The 27547-nt window shown below is 37.4% G+C and overlaps 1 protein-coding gene across 1 annotated transcript in view; it reads right to left on the bottom strand.

Moving 5' to 3' along the window:
• Positions 1-7829: 7829 nt before the first annotated feature.
• ASMTL (acetylserotonin O-methyltransferase like) overlaps positions 7830-27547 on the bottom strand; it is a 64318-nt gene continuing 44600 nt past the window's right edge. Inside the window, exons 3-13 of the mRNA XM_081326453.1 lie at positions 25986-26033; positions 18305-18369; positions 17161-17222; positions 15001-15109; positions 14048-14456; positions 13748-13910; positions 12843-13027; positions 10753-10885; positions 10013-10156; positions 9302-9424; positions 7830-8470 (exon numbers count right to left, since the gene is read on the bottom strand). Of these exons, the coding sequence (XP_081182579.1) occupies positions 8256-8470; positions 9302-9424; positions 10013-10156; positions 10753-10885; positions 12843-13027; positions 13748-13910; positions 14048-14456; positions 15001-15109; positions 17161-17222; positions 18305-18369; positions 25986-26033 (1656 nt within the window). The 3' untranslated portion in view covers positions 7830-8255. The remainder of the gene's footprint in view (positions 8471-9301; positions 9425-10012; positions 10157-10752; positions 10886-12842; positions 13028-13747; positions 13911-14047; positions 14457-15000; positions 15110-17160; positions 17223-18304; positions 18370-25985; positions 26034-27547) is intronic.

The raw sequence follows: 27547 nt of genomic DNA, 5'->3' as shown, positions 1-27547 counted from the left end.
GCAAAATGGGCTTTAATTCTCTCTCTCTCTCTCTCTCTCTCTCTCTCTCACACACACACACACACACACACACACACACACACACACACACAGACACACATACTTTCCCTGGCTTGCCCCGCATCTGGGATTTCCTCATTTCTTCCTCCCTTTCCTTCTTTCCTTCCCTCTTTGTCCCTTCTTTTCTCCCGCTGGGAGCTCTCTGTAGACTGGAGCCTGTCGGCGGAGGTCGTGGCCGACTGTACCTAGTATCCAGCCGATCAGCTGCCCTGGATGCAGCCTCCCGGGCGCACAGCATCGCAGAGAGCTCCTGGTGGGTCGGCGCAACGCTGTGCGCCAAGGAGGCAGCATCCAGGGCAGCCGATCAGCTGGAGACTTGGTACGGCCGGCCCCGACCTCTGCCAACGGGCTCCAGTGTTTTGAAAACACTGCATTTTTAGATTTTTTTTATTTCTAGGTGCTTGTTGGTTACTTCAGTGGCCAAAAATAATTTGACCAATTTTGCAGACAATACCATCCCGACTGGAAGGAAGTCCCGAAGCAGCCCAACCACTCCACCCCACGGAAACAGCAAGGGGGCGTCACTGCTCCCTCCCCTCCCCTGCAGATGCAGGTTCATCTGTTGCGCTTTTGGCATTGACTGCTACAGATTTCAAGCAAACTTTCCCAGCCCCGCATGGAAAGAGCAAGACCCAACAGGAAATTCTGAAGGCAAAGCGGACGCTCGCTCCCCACCCCACCCCTCCTCTTCCCTCGTTTTTATTTCAGGAAATTAAGCTGCATCCCGGGGGAAGAAAGGCATTGACGGCAGCCACAGGGTGTTCGGCGGGTGCCGAAGCCAAACTGGGAACAGTTCTCCTTCTTGTCTGTCCTCTCCCATTAGTTCTCCCCCCCAGCTACTTACGATCAGCAACAGGGAGCAGGTGGTGAAAAGGGCGGTCCTGAGTGCCAGCAGGACCAACTGGCCCAGCTCCCTGTGGGTCAATCAGGTGGGTCCTGCGCGGGGGCTGCTCGTGCACCATCCGATGCCTGGACAGTACTGCACATTGCTGCCGAAGCCCAGGAACGGCAGGGGACAGAAGAGTGCGCAGAGGATGGCCGCTGTGCCGGTGAGCAGCATGGGGATTTCTCCCCCCCCCCACTCTTTCCCTGGCTTGCCCTGCATCCCCAAAATTGGTCAAATTATTTTTGGCCACTGAAGGCAGAGTAACCAACAAGCACCTAGAAATAAACAAATGCTTCACTCGTAGTAAAAATGTGTTTTCACCAAAACACTGGAGCCCGTCGGCGGAGGTTGGGGCTGGCCGTATGGGGCCGTGAAGGGTATCCCAAGCTCGCGGGGGGGGGGGGAGAGGAAAAAAAGATAGAAGCGGCCGCAACAGAGAGAGAGAGAGAGAAGGGGGGAAAGGAGGGGGTCTACCTGCCGAGGGAGTGGATGGCTCTGTCCCCTTGCTTCTGAAGTAAGAAGAGGAGGGGAAGGATGACATGGATCCCGCAGAAGAGTTCAATCCAGTTGCTGCACAATGAGTCCCTGGGGAGGGTGGGGCCTCACTTTGCACGCCCTCAGTAGGGTTCCTGCAGGTCAGGCTGCTGCCAAGCAGCTTGTTTTCCAGCAGCAAGTGCTGGGAAGGAGCGGAGGGGGGGAGGCAAGGGGGAGGAAGGCGATGCCACATACTACCAGCCGTGTTCGTTTGTCCCATTCCGTTCGGACTGGTTCCTCTTCCTCTTGATCCTCGCTAGAGCAAGATAGAAAAACGCGTGTGTGGGCACTCTTGACAATGAATGGGCAGAAAGATAGGGAGGGGGGAGAGAGGGAGGGACAGAGAGAACAAGAATATGAATATATGTGGTTGTCCTTACTGGACTTTTAGTAAAGAATGTTTAATGAAATATTTTGATTTTTTTAAATTAAGAGATGAGGTATGGGGATAATTATGCTCAGTGGGTTAGGATGCTGAGCTTGTCGATCGGAAGGTCGACAGTTTGGCAGGTCAAATCCCGTGTAACAGAGTGAGTGCCTATTACTCATCCCAGCTTCTGCCAACCTAGCAATTTGAAAGCACGTAAAAATGCAAGTAGAAAAATAGGGACCACTACGGTGGGAAGGTTAGTGTTCCGTGCGCCTTTGGCGTCTAGTCATGCCGGCCACATGACCACAGAGACGTCCTCAGACAAGCGCTGGCTCTTCGGCTTTGAAACAGAGATGAGCACCAGCCCCTAGAGTCAGAAACGACTAGCACGCATGTGCAGGAGAACCTTTACCTTTACTTTACCTTTATTTAAAGATAGTAGATAAGCTACTAAAATTGTTTTTACCTGTTGGGATGAAGAAGAGAGGTTTTTTTCCCCTCTTTCTCCTGTCCTTGTTTTTTCCCCTCGGCAATTTTTTTCTTTTCTATTTTTCTATTTGTAGTTTTTATAGTTTGCACGGGCTTTTTATTTCATAAATATGAGGACGACTCAAATAGACATTGAATATTTTATCTGAAAGTAACCTTTGACCCAGCAAATACCATTTTGGAGTTCAAAATGTTTTTGTTGCATGCAGAAATAAAAAAATGTTTTCTTTGTAGCAGTTCATTGATTTCATAAATGCAACTCACTCTCTCTCTCTCTCTCTCTCTCTCTCTCTATCTATATATATATATATACACATATACACACAAACACACACACACACATATATGTTAAGTATTTGTCAAGTCTTTTGAATACCTTGCTAGTTAAATCTGACTGATAAGAACAAATTAAGTTCGAAATGGCCATATCAGCCTCCCTAATTCTTTATTAGCAATCTGAATAATTTACATACATACATATAGAGCATAAAAGTAAAAAATGATATATGCAGTGTGATCTTCATTTTAGATGTCAAAAGGATTTTGTGGCTCCCAGTACTTTCTTTTCTGTGGGAAACTGGTCGAAATGGCTCTTTAAGTGTTTAAGGTTGCCGACCCCTGCCCTAAGATCACAAAATAAGTGAGGACAAGAAAAAAGATTGGACAAAAATGGATTACAGAGCTGTCAGGAGAACTACAAGGACTTGACAGAAAAAATGTTAAGCGAATTTAAGAGAAAGGGAAAGATTTTCAATGAATATGAAGGGGCAAAACCTTCCCATAAAAACATCTTACTTGATTTGCCTTTTGTACCTACAACAACATCTACAAGACTGGGAAGATTGATTCAGCGGAGCATATTGATCAAGAAAGATGTTTGGGGGAAAAAGGGCTAAAGTTAGATTTAAGAAATTAGATGATGGGACTTATCAGAGGGAATATTTAAAAATTAAACATCTGTTTCAATATGGTTAAAGAAATAGAAAGATTTTGGATATAAATGAATTTTAGTTTAAGAGGTATGAGCCCCTCAAGCAACATAGTATTTTTTCTTTCTTTTTTGACATGAGAAATATAAAGATGGAATGGTTTATATAAAGGAAATGTTTTAGATACTTAAGTGTAATTGATCTTGAGAAAATTTCAATGGATAAAAATGTTTTGAATAATCTAAAAGATTAGATAATTGGATTTATTAAATGGAACATTTAAAGATTAATATGCTTGAATATGGTTAAAAAGAAGAGATAAATTCTGGATATAAATGTACATTAGCCTAAGAGGGATATGTATTTTAAGTAGTATACTATCTTATTTCTTCTTCTTTTTTAAGACATGAGAAATGTAAAAGTGTTAGGATGGCCTGTATGAGGAAAAAGACTTAAATACTTAAGTGTAATTAATTTTGAGAAAATCTCAACCAGTAAGAATGTTTTGAACATTGTGGGGAAAACAAATTTAAATAAGAATTTTGTAAACTGGATCTATGATGTGGGATAATCAGTTAGAAAAGCTTTATGTTGATGTGGTTATTATTTGCAGAAATATTGGAAAAATCTCTATATTTAATTGTTATCTATCAAAATAATAGTATTAATTCAAGGTTGGCAAAAGAGAATATTATTGGAAGGGAAATCAAGCAAAGCTACTATGTAGACTATGGAATTATAGAAACATTGTTATTGTTTTTTAAATATAAACCCAGACAACATGCAGTTTACCAAATATTAAGGTGATGTTAAAAAATCAATAAAATATATTAAAAAAAATAAAAGAAAAAGAAAACCCTGACCAACCAGATAACCTCTCCAGTTCCCAGATCACAGCAAACTCTAATTGGCATAAATCCAGTGTAAATATGAGTTATCTGTTAATAAATTCACCAAATCGTCCAAAAACCTACTGTTTTGTTCTACCCAGAATAATTCTGAAGAGATTTGCCAGATGAGAATCTGGACACACCAAGTGAAGAGAGGTGTAGACTTGAACAGGAGCTCTATTGGGTGTCATCTACTTCTGCTTTTTGGGTGGCATTCTCTTCATACTTTTCAATCATTTTATTTCCCTCAATTCCTCAGTAAACTGAGGAACTGTTTCAGGTCAATGATTTGGCAGAAACTTTGCGGGAGCTATTTCATTTATCTTGATTTTCTCCATATTCCACAAATTGACTATTTGACACTATAGTCCACACTAAAATGGTGGGGAAACTTAAGCATTTTCAAATTTCCCTTTGGAAATCCTCAGATCCATAAACCACCTGAGACAGAACAGTCCAAAGGGAATTCTGTTGATGCAGAAAGGAGAGGGCAGCCATGTTCCATGGTTTGACAAGGAAATAATTTGACCTTGACAAAGGATGGGTATCAGTGTATTTTATTGGCTGAAGTGATGGTTTCTTGCTTTATCAGCCACAAATTTATGTTATCCCAAATTGGAGTGAAAGGATGCCAATTTAGAGCTAAACCAATCTGCCTGGAACCCATCTTCAAAATTATTGCAATATTATGGTCTCCATCCCTGGCAAAACTTACAAGATTGCATTTGTGGCAAGGCTAAAACTTTCATTCCAGCTATCTAATATCTTGTGCTTATTCACTGAAAAGTCATTTTTCTAGGAAGGCTCAAAACCTTTGCTTGAATGTTATTGGAAGATATAATAGCATCCTAGTTCATAACCAAATATTTTCCTCTTAATTGGGTAATATTGGCAGTCATACTCACCATACTACCTGTTCAGAACTAGTAGTCCCCTTCCTTGTAAATTGTTCTGTTCTGTTGTGTCATATGGGAAAAGGCTGCTAACTTTTTTACCAGTAAGAATGCGGAAACATCCAGAAAATTATAGTCCTTACAGCCTGCCACTCACACAGCCCAGTTCCTCTGCCCCCCCACCCCCACCCCCCCAAGCCACAAAGGTTGGGGACCGTTGACTTAGACACTTTGTTTAACAATGATTTGGAATTACAATAGCCTCCGAAAGAATGGTTTCTGGCTGTCACAAAGTGTTGCACCAACAACCCTGCAAGTCATTTGATCACAATATGGGTGCATGGCAACTTGTTTACTTATGACTGATTGCGATGCACCCCATGTTCATGTTATTGATACTTGCAATCTCTGCTGCCTTCCCCCGAAAGTCAGTGGGGAAACAAGCAGGGAAAGTCACAAGCTGCCACTGGTCTTCCAAGAAGACTCCCTCTTATCTTTGGAGACATCCTAGTTCATAACCAGATATGATTCTCTCAACTGGGTAATATTGACACAGTCATAATCATGTTATTCCATCTCTGGAGGCTGGCTGAAAGAGCTGCCTGCCAAGGAGAGCTGAACTCACGAGGATTTCAGCTATATTCCTGCACCCTGCCATAGTTACCTTTCATGCGTGGAGGAGAACAGAACTTCTTTGGTGGGGTACAGAAATGGTTTAGTTCCTGCATTCCACTGAAGGAGTTCCTTTCTGTACATGGACAGGAGGTAAAATACTTTGAAAGAAAGCTCTTTCAGCCAGTCCCCAAGAGAGGGAGCCAAAATCAAAGCAGAGTAGAAGGATAGCTTAGTAAGAAGTAAGGAGCATGTAATGTCCCAGGCAGGTGGGTAGGTCTTGAGGCCTGGCACATACCAAACGTGCCTCTTCAGTTTAGCTGAACTTACTGTTTGAAGTTTGGCAGGGAGGATTTTCAGGTTCTGCATGGAGAATCTTGGGGTCTCCCCTAGTCCTGAGGCACCCTGTGCTCTACTTGAGACTCCATCTACTTAATAACTCACAAGATCACTCAACAACCATACACAGGAGTGCTGGGATTGCAGTTGTGAACAATCATGTGGGCATTTCACTTAATGACTGCTGTACCCAATAACGACAATTCTGGTCTCAATTGTAGTTACAAGTCGAGAGCTACCTATACCCAAGTTCTGTGCTATTGTCACTTCTTTGGAGAGCCTTAAGTTTCCTAACCTCTAAATGCACATGCTGTACAGCAGGGCTTTTCAACCTTTTCACCCATTGTACCACTTTTAGGATATGGCAACATCCGAGCACCACCAGTTGACTAGCAAGGTGTCAAAAACTTGATGACACCCCCCCCAAAAGGAAAAAAGTGATGAAGTACAGGTAGTCCTCAACTTACAACAGTTCACTTAGTGACTGTTCGAAGTTACAATGGCACTGAAAAAGTGCCCCTCAAGCCACAGCTGAGCAACACACCTGCCTGCCCGCCCGGCGGCGCTCTTCCTCCTGTCCAAGGTTTTCATTGTTGTGAGCATTTCTGTTGAAGATTGGCAGCAGGGGTGGGGTGGGGGTGTGTTTGGTTTTTATCCCCCCCTCCCATCTGCTGGGTGGTTGCAGCAAGTTTGGGTCACTTCACATGACTCTGGAACATTGTGACCATCATAAACATTAATCAGTTGCCAAGCATCTGAATGTAAATCACAAGACCCTGGAGATGCTACAACATTCCAGCTGATTGGTGCTTTCTTCAGGGCTCAGAAGCACCAGGATCAGTGCCCAGCTCCAGCTGGAGCCTGGCGCTGATCCTGGCGCTTCCGCTGAGCCCTGACAACCCTGCAGCTCCAGCAGTCTCTCGCTCAGGCTTGTGCGGTGCTGCCATCGATTCAGTTCATTCCCCTCCCCCACTACTTTCCTAGGATTGCGTACCACCTGCCAGGTCCCAATGTACCACAGGTGGTACCCGTACCACTGGTTGAAAAGCTCTGCTGTATAGAAGTAATGGCCAGACTCTTCCCCGGTTTCTCTTTTATTTGGCCAGAGGAGAAGAGAACCCTCAACAACACTCCTTAGCAATCAGACTCCAGAGATCATCTCCACCACAATCATTCCCAGTTAAAAGTGGCACTGCTTGCAAACTTCTTCCATCCTTCTCTGGCAGTTCTTGCTGCTGTAGCCAAAAATGCAGCTCCTTTCCAACCACTTCAGCTGCAGTTTCCTTCACAGTTGTGTTCAGGGGGATGTAGATTAAGTTGATATTGGAATTTGACAGGTTAGATTAACACAGCATACAATAATTATGTCACAATTGTCTGCATTGCATGTTTCTGCCTGTTGAATTTTTTACAAATAGACAAGTATTTGTTCACAAATATGACTTCAAAATAGAGCCCTATTGTGCATAAGGGGAGTGAATGTGCTGGCATTGCAAGGTATTAAATTTTGTAGCCTCTGAATTAGGTGTTTTCTGAAAAGACAACTGGTAATATAGACTGAGAATGTGAATGTTTGGTAGCCTCATAGAATATTTCATTTGAAAATATGTTCAGAAGGTTAGTATGTTTACGCAAGCTTGGAATCAATCATTTGTTTCTGGAGTTGCACACAACTGTATTTAATTCCGAAGTCACTATGGATAACTAACCATAATAAGCACTATTAGTCATAGTGTTCCTAAACTGTAAATAGAAATAACATCTTTCCAGAGGGCTGAGCCATAACATGTATCAGGCACAAACCCAGAGATAACAAGATCCAGTCAATTTCAATCCTTTATTTGCTTACATATCCTGAGAGATTCTAGGATGTGGCTATCCTGATTTTACCCTTCCCTCCACTAGCTCATGTCTGCAGTGTCTTGATCCAGGCCTCTTTCCAGGAAAGCTGTGTTGCCAAAATTCTCCCCAAATGCTTCTTTATGTACATATTCCACCATGTATGGTTTGGCATGTGGCTTATTTATTAAACCTCATCACATTGAATAAGCCCTGTAACTGTTACCAAACCTGTATGTGTGTGTGTGGGGGGGGGGGGATGGAGAGAAAGAGGAAAAAAAGAGAGAGAGAAAGAGAAAGATTTTAAGATTTTACTTTACTATCTGGACTGCCTTGAAGGATTGACAGGCATTCTAGATAGTAATGGCAAACCCCTGGAAAACTGAAATAACAAATTCTGTATTATTTAGTATACTAGGAAGATAGTTTCTTAGAGCACAAAATTACATCTAGCAGATTTCCTGTTATTTTAATCTGCACATTACTGAATCCATGTTCTTCCAATAACTGTTTGTATTCCAAGGTACTCCTTTCCTTGCCTTCGGTCATACTTAGAGACTGGAAAACAGCTCTAGCAGGGTTTATTCGCTTTTCATCAAGCATTATCTCTGCTATTAGCAATGCAACTCCTATATTAAAAACAAAAATAAAAAATAGTAACATGTCTAGTCTTTTATGTTTTTCCTCCTACAGGAAGCTTTTCCTGTTAAAAGGAAAACAGGATTATATTTTTTTAAAGAACCATTGATATTTTAAAACAAGTACAGACAACATGCAGTCCAGTTCTCGCCATTTTGTGGCTTCCCACAGCATCCGCAAATTGTACCATAGAATTCTTCAACAAAGCATTGAAAGTAAGCACTTCTAAACAGTCCCAGAGATTAAATTAGCCCTTGCAACATAACTGCAATCTGGAAATGTGGACAGTAATATTCTCTTTTAAATATAAACAATTCAGAATACAAACATCTGAAAAAGAAGAGTTTGCCTCTTCATGGCTGTTTTGATTCTGACCTCTTTTCTTATTGAGACCAAGATGCCAAGAAGGAATTTAAAGCTCTTTTCTTGCAGGACTAATGAAGAGGGTTTTTTTTAAAAAAAATCTGAAATAGTTTTCACAATCATTTTCCTTCTAGATATCTTGAAATTTCAACATTTTCCAGTTTCAGGCAAGAATAATAATTTCAGCAAGAATTGCAATGTTCTTACCATTTTTTTAATGTTAAAGCCTTTATCTGCTAAATTATGGGTTTTAGTCAAATAGTAATTAGTTGTGCCCTGGAGAAAAAAGTTTGTGAAGTGTTTTAAGTAAAATACTTTGAAGTTAGGATTAGCTATGATTCAGTTTAACATCATTAACTTCAAATCTGGTTTAATTGAATGAAAACATCATTCATACAGTTAAGTAAATGTAAATCAATAAATTAATTAATATCGGGGAGGGGGATTTAAACTCTTACCTTGCTTTGAAACAGCAGAGAGTTTGTTTAATAGTAGAGAAATCTTTTCCTCAGAACAATGATGTAAAACCCTTGAAAGAATATAAAGGTCTGCTTCTGGAAGATTATCTTTGAAAATATCACCTATTGGAAAATATATTTTCATTAGTTCATCAAAAAGTGACTACATCTCCAGTTGAACAGCTTCATAAACTGAAACATGAGATATAAATAAACTAAAATAAATAAATAAGCAAGCTTCAAATGTGTGCAGAGCATTTATTGGAGAGAAGAATGAAAAAGGTTCACTCTTATAATATTCTAAAAAAGCTCAGGCCTACATTTAACATAATGTGCATAGATTCAAAATAAAGTGGTCATATTGTATCAATTTTACTCAATTTAGCATTTCAAATTTTAAAATTTCCCCATGAATTTCTGGATGCGAAAAACCATGCTAGCAATCCATTAAAATAAAAAATAGAAAGCACATTTGTCAATATTTTCATTAGAGACGTTAGAATTCAGTTAGCTTCATTTGCAATCACATACATCAATATTTTACTGCAGAGATAATTGGAATTTTATTAAGATCTTATTTATGCACTATTACTGAGCCAAGTCTGTCAAAGGTTTGCAGAACAGGTCACTAATCCACATAAAATTACCTCATATAGGTTTTGGATTGCAAGTGCCCTTAGTTTGGTCTACAATTGGCAGAAACACCTTTACCTGATACAAAGAATATTTCACAAGCATTTTGTCTTGAAAGTTGACAGCTGGTGACATCTGTAATAACTTCAGGAAGATCAAGGACAATGACTTGCATTTCTGGGTAGATCTGGACTAGATCATCACCTAGAGCTCCAGTGCAACCTGCAGAGAGAATACAGAAATTTATTTTAGTGCTCTATGTTATTGTGTTATGTACAAAATATGGGAAAGCAGAAGTTTATAAGGTCTCCCATAGAATTTATACACCACCCCATTTTTACTGGTTGGATGGAAGGATAATGTATTGTTAAGCTTTTCAGGAACTATTCAAATTCTCCAGATGGCATAAAATTATGCTAGTGTTATATCTGTTGTCCTTATACTGATCCTAATCCATCTGTTTCTATTCCCAATTGCTTGATTTCACTCCTAGTTAAAAGTGACAAACAGATTTTATATACCTTGAAAGGACACTTTTAATACTAGTATAGTTAAGGATAACTTAAACTTTTCTCCCTGGGGACTAAATGAAGTTAATATTATGGGAACATGATTGAAAAAATCTTGCCAGGGCATGATGTACCATGCTACATACAATAGCATTTGCTGAACAAAAGGTTATCTCTTATGTAATTTTGAACATTTAAGTTAAAGGAGGCAGAGACACAAAGACATTAACCTAAAACAGTGTTTTCACTGAACATTATTTCTGAGTAATATTTTCTGGCAATATTTAGGGGTAGTATTATAACATATACCTCCCAAATCACATACAACTTTGAATTGTGAAAGATCAAAAGCTGTGCTTATGTCTCTTGCTGTCACTTTAGAACTGCTATGCATGGCTCTCACAAAACATTGCTTCATCTCTGTAGATTGACAGTGGAAATCCTTAAAAAAGAAAGCGAGATCACAAAACAAGTAGATAAACAAATGCTAAAAAACAGATCTTGAAAAAAGACCTAAAACAGTTTGGTTTCTCTTCCCTGCTTAATTTGTAAAGGAATGACAGAATTATACAACCCAAATAAATTACATTGCTTAAAATTACAGAACATTTAATTAAAGCATTTTAGAATATCCTACATACAAAAAAAAAATCTGTTCTCCAAATCTCGATAGGAAAAGTTAGTGAATTTGGCATGAAAAATATCAAATAAATAAAATAAGAGATACAATACACTATTTTTATGACATATAGAAAATTAATGACTGGAAGCAGGGCATAATAACTATTTTAAGATCTTATCTTACACCAAAATATGTATTTTAAGATCTTATCTTGTGATCAACATTCAGCCAATCAGAGACGAATTAGGCAGATGTACATATTTTCCAGCAGGATTATCATAATTGTGCAATGTGCTTGAGGAGGTAATCTTGTAGACCAACCCCATAGAACCACTAAGCAGAAGACGGGACATTGTCCACTTGTACACCTGCCAAATGCTACTCATAAGGAAACCACAAGACAGGGGTATCCTGAAAATTTCAATGCCAATAGATGAAGAGAACCATTATGCTCCCAACTGTGATAGAGTCTTTTAAGGACACTGAATTTGCTCACTCACTTTCAAATTCACTTTTGGAAATAACCTATTCAACGTCTACCTTAAGAATATTAGAAATCTTCAAAATGACAAGTTTGAAAAGCCACTTGGTGGGTTTACTTTTCTTTAAAAAACTGACTATAAGCTTAAGAACAAAGAATTAGAAATAAACAGCAAAGAGCTAATATGTGATTTAAGAAAGTTATAAAAGAATTAAGGGCTCAGACAAACTTGAAATAATGGAGTATTACGACTTTTGTTATAAGTTTGGAAATAATTGTATAGAAGAACAACACATTCATGGGAACCAATCTGTTTAGTCTACCTTAAGTGAAATTAGCAACTTGAGACTTTCAGAAACTGAACACTAGAGGGGAATATAGGTTCCTTTCAGAAAGAGAAAAGGAATAAAAAGTGAAAAACTATTTTTAGTCAGCACTGAAACTTGCAAAATGACAGAAAATGCTTGACATTTGACACATTTCAAAAGATTTTTAAAAAATGAGTCAAAATAGCTTCATGTCAGTAATGATGCGTGCTTCTACAAATAAATTATGTCTAAAGATATTAAAGAAGAAAATACTGTTACAAAAGAATATTTTGGAAGATTGATAAGATAAAAGATGAAACAAATTTTGTTTGATGCAGAAATATCAGGATATAAAGAATTTGCAAGTACTGGAAAACAAAGTTAGGACTATAAAAAGAAAAAAACAAGTAAAGTAGAAATTTAAAAAAGTTAAGAAATTGAGCTCAATAAGAACTTTTTACTGAACTTACAAAAGATTTGGTTAAAGTTTTGGAAGAAATTTTTAGGTAGAAAAGTGGAAGAGAGATCAAATCCTACAACTTCTGAGCGAACTAAAGATTAAGACTGTTAAAATCAGAAGAAAAGAGTACAAAGCTGGTTGGTTTGATCAAGTTTAAAGTAAGACATGTTTGTATAAATCTGGGATCCCTTTTTGCTGACCCTAGGACTGAAATGATGATTTAGATTTATTTATGGGTAAAGAATAGGTTATGGGAAAAAGATATTTGCATGTAATGTTATAGAGAGTGATGAATTATTCAGTTTGTTTGTACTTGTGATTTAAGACTGAAAACTATTTTTTTCTTTTTTCTGTATGTTTTATTCTCTTTTAATTTTTATTTTATTTTACTACTGCTATTAAAAAAAGAAAGTGAAAGAAAAATAAAAAATATAGTAAAATATGCTTAGTAAGCGTTATTTTTATTTTTAAGTTCTTTTTTTAAAAAAGTGTTCACCTTCATTAAAAAGTAACTAGATTCTTCCCTACCTGAAACAAATCATTCACTTTCTTCCCAAATGTATGGTGGATCTGTGAAGTTCCTTCTTTAACTGCTAGCTCCAAATGTGTAAACAAAGGCCACAGGTGGTCATTACAATGAAGAATGTAGTCATGAAGTGAATATTCACTATTGGATACCAGGCATAGATTTGTCAGTTCTGTATTACTGTAACCTTTAAAGACATTTTTTAAAAATTACAAATTACAAACACATATTTTAAAAAAATAAAATTTCAGCACCAAACTCCAGAAGTTTATCATTGTTCTTTCAGATTAAGTACTATGACTGCATGTAATTAAACAATTATCTTTGCTTATTAAATTTTGCACATCTCCTTGCCATAAAAACACTAAATAAAATTTTAAAAAATTCTAAAATGTATGGTTCTTTATGTATGGAGGGATCATAAACAGTTTGGGTACAGTAGACTGCAGATACCAACAAAAAAAATATTCAGGAAGTGGCAATGATTTCCCCCCAAAAGACAGAGCTAGTTTTCCTACTGCACAATCCTAAAAAGCTAAGCATCCCTTATAAATTTGCTAATACCCTAAAAATGGGTAATTTAAAATTTGAAGACAAGTAACATTTGAGAAAAAGCATTTTAAAACAGAAAACTCTTTTCATCCCTCAAAATGAAGGCTGCCTCCCTCCTAGCATTTTAAGGGGAGATAGAAACCAGGCAATTAATTCAACATCACAACTGGTTATGTGTTAGGGTGAGCTTCTTCTAAGGCCATTCCGAGTTCATTTTTCTCCAGATGCACTTTTTTTCTAAATTATGTATAGATTTACTCTTATTATTCTAATTATATTTCAATGACATTAGGATGTCATGTACTCAACTTATTCTATACTTTACTTCCAGAGTAATTTTAGAATAAAATATGACCTTGATTATTCTTTTCCAACAGACCAAGAGATGCACAGGCATCAAATAATCTTTCTGTTCCACGCAGGGAAGTATTAAGTTGATTTGCCGCATCTTCTGTGGTCAGAGTCCCCCTATCTTTAAGAAGATCAAATACTTTCAGCTTACATGCCACAAACAAAACCTGCAGATATAAGATAAATATTTTAAATTTGGAATTCCACAGCTAAAATGATTTATGGATGACAAATCAAAGAAATGTTACAGTCCATTGTGCATAATAAAAATTAAATCCATACAGTCAAATAACAAATGTATCACCTTTGAGGCTTTAAAACCATCCAGAAGATGTGTAAGTTTTGAGAGGCACTGTGTTACATTTCTTGGTACTCTATTTTGAATTTCCATAGGTATCTTATAACTGCAATTGCTCTCTTTGCATTTTCCCAATTCCACAAGTCCACTGTTTGTTAGCCTTTTGGCATCTTCCATTTTTGTATTATCTGAAGGATCACAGTCTCCGTCACTTAGAATCTCAAAAGTCTCCACCAAAGGAATAGAGTCATATTTTATATGATGGATGGTGTGCTTTGGGGGTGGATAATACAGTTCAGCTAACTGTTTGCAAAAGTGATTTAAAGGAAACCCGACCACATTCAAGAAATCTCCATGAACGTATTCCACCAACATTCCCCCGAGTGCTTGGATCCCATATCCACCAGCTTTGTCCCTGAAGAAAAAATGCATGTACACGAACACACACAAACATACAAGCATGAATTTAAAATATTAGTATTTAACTTTAAAAAAAATCCATAAAAACTCCTACTAGTTAATAAATTAATAAAATGTATATCAAAAACAAAATAGCCAGGATGTTAAAGCTTAAGAAACTCAGTTAAGGACCACTTTAGCCTCTTTTTAAAGACATAACACCATACTTCAAAACATTTTTCCCCCCCTCGGAACAGAAAATGTGATTTAAATTGGTAATACTGTTATAGCAATTTTGAAACATAAGAAATAATCAAATGAACATGCTCACTTTTTTTCCATTCACAGCTGGTTTATAAACTTCAGTATGTATATTAGTTAATACAGTTTCCTAAAATGGTACCACTGATAATCTCAGAGATAAAATGAAAATTTTATTATGCTGTTTATATAACATTTCATATACTTCAGTGCCATTGATATTTATTTACATTATGAAGTTGAATTTCCTAATGTTATAAGTTTCTAGACCAATGCAGTGAAGCTTATATTGCACTTACATTGGCTCACCGCTGTGGATATACTCCCACAGAAGTTCCTCAGAGAGTTCAGCAAATTTGACTTTTGTTTCTTCAAAGAACTCAGTGACTTCAGTGTCTAGATAATCATCTAAAAATGCAGAAGTATGGATAAAACCAATATATTGGATAATAACATCAAGATGAGTTACTTTCTGAAGACTTACTCCTGGTCTTCAAACCTGTAGTCCATAAAGCAAGTTGCTGTGAGCCTTTTGAAAAAGCTTTCAAGAAGCTTGAAGCAGTATATCTGCACTGAAATGGACATTTCATCAAATTTCACATTTAAAATGTTTTAAAACATACTGTTCCATCAACCTAATTTGTTGGAAATAGTTTCATAATTTCTCTGGCTTTTCCAGTCAATGATGTCTTATCATTATCAACAGCACAGAACTATTATAATTTGGAAGACAGCAGCAAAGCATAATAAACCAAATTGCTATAATACAGAAATATGTTCCAGCAAAAAAATTATATCTTTAGTGAGGTAATAGTCTCATTTAATGGGTAACCAGTATTCATCTCCAAAACAGCATGCATAATTTTGAATAAAAAATCCAAATTAAGTTTTCCAAAGGCACTTGTAAATTTAAATCAACAAAGACATGTATCTTGGGTTAAATGATATTTAAGTCTGCTGTAAACACCAATTTTGAGATTTAGAGCTTATCCCCATAATTTAGAAAATATTCAAGCTATGTTTCTACACACATTTGCCTAGATATCTCACTGCATTCGATAAAATGTACTTTTAAATAATTTGTGTAAGATTGTGTTATAAGAATTTGTTATTCACATTAATGCCACACATTATCCAATAATATCAAGATTTGTTTTATTGCCTACTGAGTCACTTGCTTAACAAGCATTCCAAGTTTTTGTGTCCATCTTTCCCAAATACCTATAATTATCTGAAAATCTAACCATACAGTAACTAGAAATGTTCTGAATGCTGAAACTTGCAAGTGGAATCAGTACATAAAAATTATCAGGTTAAGCCAAAATCAGTAGGTTTAAAGCCTTACTTGGCACAAAGGATCTGGAAAGTATGTGACACCCACTTCTCTTAGAACAGTTTCTAGACACCAGTCTAAAATACTTTTCAAGTTGAGTCAAGTATACAATCTTAAGTCAAAAATTCCTGAAAATTTAAAATATTACATATTCTGACTACAAGAAATTCAGCATAATAAATCATGAAAGAATCTATCAAAGGTAAAATATAGTTCACCTTAAGTATAAAGAGCTGTGGTGGCATAGTGGTGAGAATGCAGTATAATTGCAGGCTAATTCTGCTGACTGCAAGCAGTTTGATTCTCACTGGCTCAAGGTTGATTCATCTTTCCAGCCTTCCAAGGTTGATAAAATGAGGAGCCAGATTGTTGGGGGCAATATGCGGACTCTGTAAACCGCTTAGAAATGGTTATAAAGCACTGTGAAGTGGTATATACTGTAAGTCTAAATGCTTTTGCTAAAGTGGGGTACAAGATCTAACTTCACTCACACACAGAGAGAGAGTGGATATCTCATTATGTATTCATTGATTTACTTGTACACAGTCTTTAGACACTAGCTGTAAAAAGATTCCTTGCTAGAAATTATTAGAAAAGGTACTGGAAATAAAACTGTCAGCACTGCAATATTTTTAAAACAACCCATGGGATGTCTGGAATACATGTGCATAGTTCTGGTTACTTGGGGCTTTTTAGCTATGAACAAAGATGACAAGAGAATGTATCTTCCTAACAAGGGAGTATCAAATGATGAATGGCATGTAGAACATGGATATGTTTTATATCTCAGTCAAAATATTAGGACAGCTGGCCTTTCCTCTTGGGTTTTACAGAGAATGTCAAATGATCCTTATAATGCCATTGAGAAAAGGTCATGCATCTACAGTATTGTTTTGGATGCTTACAATACTGTATGTCATTTTTAAAAATGGGAATTAAAGCTGCTCTCAGCCACCTTGAACTCCTGGAAGAAAGGTAGAATATATGTCCAACAACCAAGGATTAAAGTTTCAGAACTTCAACTGAATAGAGATAAGCTTAATTCCTGAAATTTCCAGAGTAATACTAAAGAGTGGACAACTGTACAAATAATGAAAATTGATCTCACACAGATATCATATATTACCTTTACTACTGCAGTGAACAATTGCAACACCTGTGACAACACTATGCTCTTTGCCACTTAACCTATTAAAAAGAATAGAAAATTAGTATGCCGTCATTTTGAAATAAAGATTAATTTCCTTTAAAGTAACAACTCCGTGTGATGAAGAGATGCTCTATCATTTATGAATAATATAGCATAGCCTTATCCACCACATATAAGAATTTGGTAATGCATTCTCACATATTATGGTATAAGGCTTCTCTTTCTCTGTACATACATATACATGTATATGTATATATGTATAAGTGACATTGTGCAGAACAACATGGCACAAAACAGTATTTGCAGTATAGGCCTAAAGATATTTACTCATGTAGTAGGGCTATATTGCTATTATCCTTCTCGTCTTTCTCATCTTCTCATCTTTCTTACTACATTTTCCTATTGCTATATTATGATTTATCACTTGTTGTTTGTATTTTATGATTAATGATTGTAGCTATGATTTACGATCTATGACCTATCACTTTTAGTTTGTATGTACACTGAGAGTTTATACACCGGAGACAAATTCCTTGTGTGTCCAATCACACTTGGCCAATAAAGTATTCTATCATCCATCCATCATCTAGACTGATAAAATATGGTCTAAATCAGTGTTTTCAATCTTGCAACTTAAAATGTGTGGACTTCAACTCCCCAGCATGCCAGTTGGGGAATTCTAGGACTTGAGTTCCACACATTAATATTGATGAAATTGAGAAATGCTGATCTAAGTAATGCAATATTTTCAGATTAATGAACAGTTACAACAAAAAAAGGATTCAACTCTTAGAAATGATGTAGCACATTGGTATAATAGCATAAAGTCTTTGAAACCCAATACAATTCTGTAAATAATACATTGAATATCTAAAATGAAAATTAAAAAATATTAAATAGAAATACATTACTAAAAATATGCCACATAAGACATTAGAAACCAAACCTTAGTGTACTATCCTACAATTTAGATTCCTCTCATAGTAATAATATTTTAACAAAAAAATTGGGGTTTTTTGTATCGTATCTATAAAAGTCTGGTGTAAAAATAATACACTGCAAATGTCCAGGCCTAGATAAAAGCATTATTTGCATTAAAGTTTAATTTTAAAGCATATACCTGGAAAGCATCTTATATGCATCCTGCTTGTCCACTGGTTTTTCCAAAATTTGTTCTTCTATAGTCTGAAATGGAAAAGTACATATATTACTACATATATCTTATTAGGCTAAAAATATTATGAAAATATCCAGGAATAAGTTTCAAAATTTGCACAGCCATTAGATTATAAATAAAATTTGGAATAGTTTCCCTATATTTTTTATGTTGAAATAAATTATGTATCCAGTACTTGTATATTTTGAGTAGTTAATTGTAAGGAGGGCTTTTTTTATCATAGAACGCTCAGAATGGCGTTCTGGCACTTTTTGCAAAAAAAAAAAAAGCTTTTGCACAAGCTGTGCTGCTATTGGCTTAAGCATATTGCAGGCTTTGCTCTTTTATGACTCATGGACTTCAAATGCCAGAATTCCTGAGTCAGCTATGTTATTGGCTTTTTGAAGCCAATAGGAATTGCTGCTGAGCTTGCCAAAAGACCCAGCAGGCAAATGTTGCACAGGAAAGTTGCAGTGAAGGCTCCCCAACTCCTCCCTGCTCCCCAACTACACCATCTCAACTAGGTAAGTAAGATATTATTTGCAAATAGGATATCCAAGTATGACTCAAGGAAATTTTCCCTGCATGGAGGGAGTAGTGGTTTGTTTCACTTTGTTTTACTTTTCAAATTGCTCTAGGGAAGAAATGATGATTAGAAAAAGGCAGGAAGTTATTTTTATTAGGAAGAATTCATTTATCCAAGGAGCCTTGGTGGAGCAGTGGGCTAATGCCTCCTTAAGTAACACCAGCTGCCTGCAATTAGTGCAGGTTCGCATCCCACCAGGCTCAAGGTTGACTCAGCCTTCCATCCTTCCGAGGTAGGTAAAATGAGGACCCAGATTGTTGGGGGCAATTAAGCTGACTTTGTAATAATGCCGCTTGGGGTGTGTGTGTGAAAGCCCTAATAAGCAAGCATATACATAGAATGAAGGCTACTGCTAAGCTTGTAAGCCGCCCTGAGTCTTCGGAGAAGGGCGGGATATAAATGGAATTAAAATAAATAAATAAATAAATATCCCATGCTAGATCTTTGGGAGCTTAGTACCACCAGCACAGAACATTTGCTTTTCTGAAACTTCATTCAAATTCAATTCCTGATTGGGGCATTTGAAAAAAAAGTTATTTATTAAATTTATATGCTGACTATCTCACCAGGATGACTCTGAAGTCAAGAAAAGGGCTTGCAACTTCTGTTTGTAGTTATCCACGTTTCTGCACACTGAGATAATCGGCCATTGTACAAATACAGAGCCTATCATGCTTTTATATTTATATGGAACAGATACATTACCTGAAATTTTTGGAATGTGTAAAAAATTTGAACCAGCCCAGAAACTCATTTCCCATTGTTTGTGTATATAGAAAGTAAACCCTGAAATAGATTTGGAAAGAGCAAGGACTTTGATTAAATGGAAATGTTGCTAAGCATAGAACTGTTGAGTTAATTTGCAGCTGTTTCTGCTGTTTTCTTTTTATATGCTTATGATTTTACATCACATTTTAAAATCAGCCAAATTGAATAGGAATAAGATTGTGACTGAAAGAATACTAATTCTGAGATATAGTAAATATCTTTAAGAAATAACATTAAATTTAGCTTTAGTGTAATTTGCTTGTTTACTGTAGCTAAAACTGGAAATTATATTTCTAAAGCATTAGTTTGGATCATTGGAAAGAAAAAAGATTTAATATTTATGATTCAAAAATATAAATATGTGAGAAACATGTTTTTAAAGACCTTTGCAGCTTGTTCTCATATATACCCTGCCACAAAGGAATAACTAAAATTATGAAATTTAGAATCTACCAAGCTTCCCTCCCATGGACAGAAGACAATCCATGGGAAATGTGAATCCGTAATCCATAGCTTTAGCAGCAATAATAAATCTAATTATGCTATGCATATTTAACTTAGCCAAACCATGGAGCAGTGGTAGCAATCTTCTATCACAATGGCAAGCCCTTTAAGATTATATATTGTTAATCATATAAGTGAAGAAATGAGGAAAACTGTGGTTAAAGAAATTGTTTGATCCAATAATAAAATTTCATTGATAATTGATGAATCAACCACAATAAGCAAGAAAACCCTACCCTCATAGTATTTGTTCGATACTGTATCGAAGGTATGGGAATGAATTCACCAGTAAATTTGTTTTTGGACTTGGTAGAACTTGAAAAAGTAACAGCAGAAGGAATATTTGATTCCTTACTCCAATGTCTTTACTCTTATGGGATGACAGAAGATTATCTGAAAAAATATTTGATTTCTCTGGCATGAGATGGTGCTGCTGTGATGATGGGATGTAAAAGTGGAGTGAAAAAATTGCTGTCAGAACGTTTTCCTTTTATTATAGTTTGGCATTGTGCTAACCACAGACTAGAATTATCAGTAGGTGATGCTGCCAAGGAAACTTCAGGAATAGATAGATTCCAATCATTTATTGATAAACTGTATGTCATATACCATGCTTCACCAAAGAATAGCATAGAGTTGCATTCATGTGCAGAATTACTGGGGACTGTGCTGCTGAAAATTGGAAGAATTTTAAGTACCCGATGGGTGTCATCTAGTTTGCATACAGTTTTGGCTGTATGGAATAATTTTGAATCCCTTGTGTATTATTTTGAACAAGCAATGCATGATCCTACAAGAGATAAAAATGATAAATGCACTTATGATGGCTCGAAAAGAAAAATAACATATACAGAATTTTTATTGGACCTAGGATTGATGTGTGATGCTCTCCAAGAATTGTCAGATTTAAGTTTGGATCTACAGGACCGCAACATCGACTTGTATAAGGCAAATAAGAAAATAAAAATACTGGTACAAGTTTTTGAAGAAAGAAGACAGAACTTTGGGCCCTATTATAAATGTGCTGTTGCTGCTGTAAGTGATCTTCACTTTCGTGGAGTTTTACTTCACAAAAGAGATTCAAAAAAGGATCCTCCCATTGACCCAAGTATATTTTATACAAAATTGAAAGAGTCAATTGAAAAAAGATTACTTGATAGCTAAGACGATGAGTTGGTGTATTGGTCTCGCGTACTTGATCAAAAACATTGGCCTGAAGATGTTAATACTCAACTGACATTTGGAGAAGTGGAAATTAGAAACTTATCAATTAGACTGCAACTAAATGAAAGAGAAATGATTCGTGGATTCCGTGAATATATTCTCGAAAAGACATATCCAGAAAAACTGTTGCATTTGATACGGACTCTGAATACCATTCCTATTTCTTCAAGTGAATGTGAATGTGGGTTTTCACAGATGTATCTAATTGCCACCCCAACAAGAGCTTTGTTAAAGACTAAGACAATTTCAGCACTTTTGTTCATCAAACTTGTCGGGCCACCTCTGAGACTTTTCGATCCTTCAAAGTACGTTGATCTGTGGTTACTCAGAGGATGACATTCGGCCATAGATACTAAGAGCAAGGAAAGGAGTCAAGAAGATTTGCCAGACGAGAATTGGACAAAACTTTGGAATTTTCTATGAACATTTGCCTTAAATACAATAAATTAAATGTATGTTAAGAATTGAATATATAATTGTTTAATTATATCAATAAATATATAAATGAAATTATATAAATAAAAGATTAACAAGATGAGAGTTCCGGCACTTTTTTTTTTAGAAAAAAAGCCCTGATTGTAAGTATCTCTTAAAATATATCAAAATAATTTCCTTTGTAGCCAAAGCTCAAATAATACATAATTTATATATTAAAACATTTTTCCTTTAGTTTTATGATATCCCTAACATATATACTCCCCTTCATGGATTACTGCCTTGTCGTGGCGAAGGGGCTTGCGTAATTCAATGAAGCTATCAGCTATGCCGTGCAGGGCCACCCAAGACAGAGAGTTCTGACAAAGCGTGATCCACTGGAGAAGGAAATGGCAAACCACTCCAGTATCTTTGCCATGAAAACCCTACGGACAGTACCAAAAGGCAAAACAATATGACGCTGGAAGATGAGCCCCTCAGGTCGGAAGGCGTCCAATATGCTACTGGGGAAGAGCAGAGGGCTAGTACTAGTAGCACCAGAAAGAATGAAGCGACTGGGCCAAAGCCGAAAGGACGCTCAGCTGTGGATATGTCTGGTGGTGAAAGGAAAGTCCGATGCTGTAAAGATTCTTTCTCCATAGGAACCTGGAATGTAAGATCCATGAATCAAGGAAAGCTGGACATGGTCAAACAAGAGATGACAAGACTAAACATCGACATCTTAGGTATCAGCGAACTAAAATGGACAGGAATGGGTGAATTTAATTCAGATGACCATCAGGTATACTACTGCGGGCAAGAATCCCTCAGAAGAAATGGAGTAGCCTTCATAGTCAATAAAAAAGTAGGAAAAGCAATACTGGGATACAACACTCAAAATGACAGAATGATCTCAGTTCGAATCCAAGGCAAACCATTCAATATCACAGTAGTCCAAGTCTATGCCCCAAACACCAGTGCTGAAGAGGATGAAATTGACCGGTTCTATGAAGCCCTACAGCACCTTATAGAACTAACACCCAAAAATGATGTCCTTATCATCATGGGAGATTGGAATGCTAAAGTAGGAAGCCAAAAGATAACTGGAATAACAGGCAAGTTTGGCCTTGGAGTACAAAATGAAGCAGGACACAGGCTGATAGAATTTTGTCAAGAGAATATGATGGTCATAGCAAACACTCTTTTCCAACAACCCAAGAGACGGCTTTACACATGGACATCACCAGACGGTTAACACAGAAATCAGATTGACTATATGCTCTGCAGCCAAAGATGGAGAAGCTCTATACAGTCAGTAAAAACAAGATTCAAACTGAGATCATTCTGTCATTTTGGGGATTGTATCCCAGTATTGCTTTTCCTACTCTTTTTTTGACTATGAAGGCTACTCCATTTCTTATGAGGGATTCTGTCTTGGGTGGCCTTGCACGGCATAGCTGATAGCTTCATTGAATTACGCAAGCCCCTTCGCCACGACAAGGCAGTAATCCATGAAGGGGAGTATATATGTTAGGGATATCATAAAACTAAAGGAAAAATGTTTTAATATATAAATTATGTATTATTTGAGCTTTGGCTACAAAGGAAATTATTTTGATATATTTTAAGAGATACTTACAATCAGGGAGCACTTGCGGCCAGCGTCAACTTCCTTCCGCCCAGTACGCTCCCACAGAGAGGGCCTCCTCAGGGTGCCACTGGTCAAAGAATGTCGACTGGTGGCCCCCAGGGGGAGGGTGTTCTCTGTGGGCGCGCCGGATTTATGGAACCATCTTCCGGTCGAGCTCCGGATGGCGCCTGACCTCCGCTCCTTCCGGCGCGATCTCAAAACCTACCTTTTCGAACAAGCTGGCCTGGCCTGATGGGATGGGGTTGGGTTTTATTAATCTGTTTTAATCTATCAATGTGTTTTAACTTATTCATGGGCATTTGTTTAATCGCTTTTAATTTTTGTATCTTGTTTTTTAATATGTATTGCCCTGTTCACCGCCCTGAGTCCTTCGGGAGAAGGGCGGTATACAAATAAAATTAATAAATAATAAATAAATAAATAACAAACTGTGGCAAGTCCTTAAATGATGGGCATACCAGACCATCTTATTTGTCTCTTGAGAAACCTATATGCAGGCCAAGAAGCAACAGTGAGAACTGGACACGGAACCACTGATTGGTTCAAAATTGGGAAAGGAGTCCGGCAAGGCTGTATACTGTCGCCTTGCCTATTTAACCTATATGCAGAGCACATCATGAGAAAGGCAGGGCTAGATGAATCAAAAGTTGGAATTAAGATTGCCGGAAGAAACATCAACAACCTAAGATATGCAGATGATACCACTCTAATGGCAGAAAGTGAAGAGGAACTAAAGAGCCTCTTGTTGCAAGTGAAGAAGGAGAGTGCAAAACTTGGGTTGAAACTAAACATTAAGAAAACCAAGATCATGGCATCTGGCCCTCTTAATTCCTGGCAAATAGATGGGGAAGAAATGGAGGTAGTGACAGATTTTATTTTCCTGGGCTCCAAGATCACTGCAGATGGGGACTGTAGCCAAGAAATTAAAAGACGCTTGCTCCTCGGGAGGAAAGCCATGGCAAATCTAGACAGCACACTAAAAAGCAGAGACATCACCCTGTCAACAAAAGTGCGTATAGTCAAGGCTATGGTCTTCCCAGTTGCAATGTATGGCAGTGAAAGCTGGACCATAAGAAAGGCTGAGCGCCAAAGAATTGAAGCCTTTGAACTCTGGTGCTGGAGAAGACTCCTGCGAGTCCCTTGGACTACAAGGCGATCAAACCGGTCAGTCCTAGAGGAGATCAACCCTGACTACTCTTTAGAAGGCCAGATCCTGAAGCTAAAACTCAAATACTTTGGCCACCTAATGAGAAGGAAGGACTCACTGGAGAAGAGCCTAATTCTGGGAAAGATTGAGGGCAATAGAAGAAGGGGACGACAGAGAATGAGGTGGCTGGATGGAGTCACTGAAGCAGTAGGCGTGAGCTTAAATGGACTCCAGAAGATGGTAGAGGACAGGAAGGCCTGGAGGAACATTGTCCATAGGGTCGCGATGGGTCGGACATGACTTCGCAACTAACAACAACATATATACTGATTTTACAGTTCTTCATACAATTTTATCTATAAAACTGAATAATGCTTTAGCTCATACTTGACAGAAACTATTAATTAAAAACCCACTTCCTGGATGTGTTTTGCAAGCAGAACAAATGCTCAGAGATATTTGCCTTTCTACAAAGATATAAACATTAAAAGTAAAATATAACCAAAATACTAAAAAAGCATTTAAAAGTGAATAAAATGAAGCATGTTAAGAAAAGCCATAGAAACACTATTAAGGATATAGGAATTAACCTGACACCAAGTTGAACTATTGGTCCTGACATTCCTTAGCAACAGCAAAAAAGGGGTTTTACCCCATTCTGACATGGCCTTTTGCAAATACAAATGTGTTTTTTCTTTTAGATAAGGTGTAGGAAAACCTTTTAAAAAAGCTTTGTGATGGAATTTTCTGAATGAAAACATTATGAAGAAATCAAAGGACACACTGATTTCATCACATTTTTGATAGCTATCATAATATCTCTGCTAGTGTATATTGCATATATGCCTCTTATTCTCAACAGTGGTACATTTCAGTGCAAATGAATGACATAAAACATAAGAGAAGTGTAAACATTTTTTTAGAGAAAAGTCTGCTAGTATAAAAACTATCTGTTTCCAAGGAAAGTGAGAAACCACACAGGAAAAAGACTGCCAAGTTTAACTGTTCACAAGACATTTTACAAAACATGAAACTGCACTGTTTGATCTTTCTTCCATTTTGCTCATGCCTTTTTCATTCAGGACCCACCGAGAAGCGTTCTTTCCACATTTGTCTAAACTGGCCTTCAAAATTATTTCAGTTGCCTTACCAGCTCCTTTCACCCTCAGATTGTGTTTATGTAAAATGGTTACCCATTTCCCATGCTAGAATAAAGCTGTTATAATTGAATTTAAAAAAAACTCCAAAATTGGATTGAACTGACATTTTGAATTTCTATTATGTGTGCTGATCAAGGAATACTACAGACCTACAGAACTATTACTAAATAGTTGTCAGCATATATACTCACCACTATAGTGTCTGCTCCGATAACAATATCTGGGGTTTGAAGATGTTTCTGAAAGAAAAAAGAAAGAAACATAAACGGACTGTGTATTTTATTCAGTTTTCTCCATGACAGCATATAAATGCTCCTAGAAACCTGAATGCTATCAGATAACAAATTAAACAGAAAAAGCAACCTTAATACAATAAAAGCAATCTTGAGTTCATTCAAGTGCAGACATTAATAGAAGATCAAATGTAAAAGGGTGGAATATTTGTAAGATGGTCGGGTATTTGGTCTTAGGTGGAGGGTGGGAAACAGGAGAACTAGCATATTTTCTGTAATTTTCTAAGTGCGGATGGCAGATATTGTCTTCTGAAATCTTCTCAAAAGAAATGTGGACATACAGAACTTTGTCTCACACTATTACTATTCAAGGTCATCCACTTAAGCACTACATGGGGAAAATCATATAGTGAATAGGGAGGACATCTATGCACAGCACATAATTATGCAATTTTCTGCCATCTGATATGATGGTGACTACTATTTGGATATTTTAAAAGGGTATTCATTAATCCATGGACAATTGGTCAAAGACTAAACATTAATCCCAGAAACAAAGATAGTCTTAATCATTAAAAAGCTCCAATGGAAAAGGGCTATCATCCTCTGGTCATGCTTATGATATGTGGGAAGAATCCAGAGAAAGAAATATTCTGGGAAACATTAAAAACCCAGCATTCCCTGCTCCATGTGGTCAGCTTTCCCAGAGCCACGCTTCTGTCTGGTTTTGCTCTTCAATAAACTCCAACCTTCTTTCTAAAGCAGTCTCCATTTTGTTTATTCCCAGCTTGGACTAGACCCTGGTGAAGATTTTTCTTCGTACAATTTGGTACCCAGGATGGGACTCCAAGCTAACCTGACCAATGGACTGAGACTAGTAAGTCCCATCTTTCCAGCAGCAGACCACTTGTGTCTGTGGATGGGTTTCCCAGGCCCTGCCCATGTGGAGCGAGGGAATTTTGAGTTTGAGCTCAAGGGCTGCTTTGGAAAGAAGGTGAAAGTGAGTACCTCTAAAGTCCAGGGGAATGAGAGAAATGTGTCTATGTTTCTGTGTGTGTGAGTGAGAAGACCCTTTTGCCAATCACAGTTGGATTTTGCTCACTCTGGCCTTTTCTAGCCGCAGAAAGGATCTGTTCAAGTGGCAGATGCTGGAAAGCATGGGGGTTTGGCCAGAGCGCGGGACCTTTTGTTAGGGAAAAGGGAGAGGCTGTATGAAAATGGAATGGAATGAGTGAATGAGAGAATTGGATTTGGTATCTCTAAATTTTAATTTTAAAGCCCAGAGGAGTGTACGTCTCTGTGTGTGAGTGAGTGAGAAGACCCTTTTCCCAATCACAGTTGGATTTTGCTCCCTCTGGCCTTTTCTAACTGCAGAAAGGATCTGTTCAACCAACAGACCCTAGAAAGCATGGGGGTTTGGCCAGAGCGCAGTACCTTTTGTTAGGGAAAAGGGAGAGGCTGTGTGAAAATGGAATGGAAAAGTGAATGAGAGAATCAGAATCAGCTGGTAAGGCCCTGTA

This window comes from Vipera berus (assembly GCF_964194415.1).
Source record: "Vipera berus genome assembly, chromosome: 4".
Lineage (NCBI taxonomy): Eukaryota > Metazoa > Chordata > Lepidosauria > Squamata > Viperidae > Vipera > Vipera berus.
Note: the sequence above shows the minus strand (reverse complement) of the source record. Positions and strands in the feature narration are given on the sequence as shown.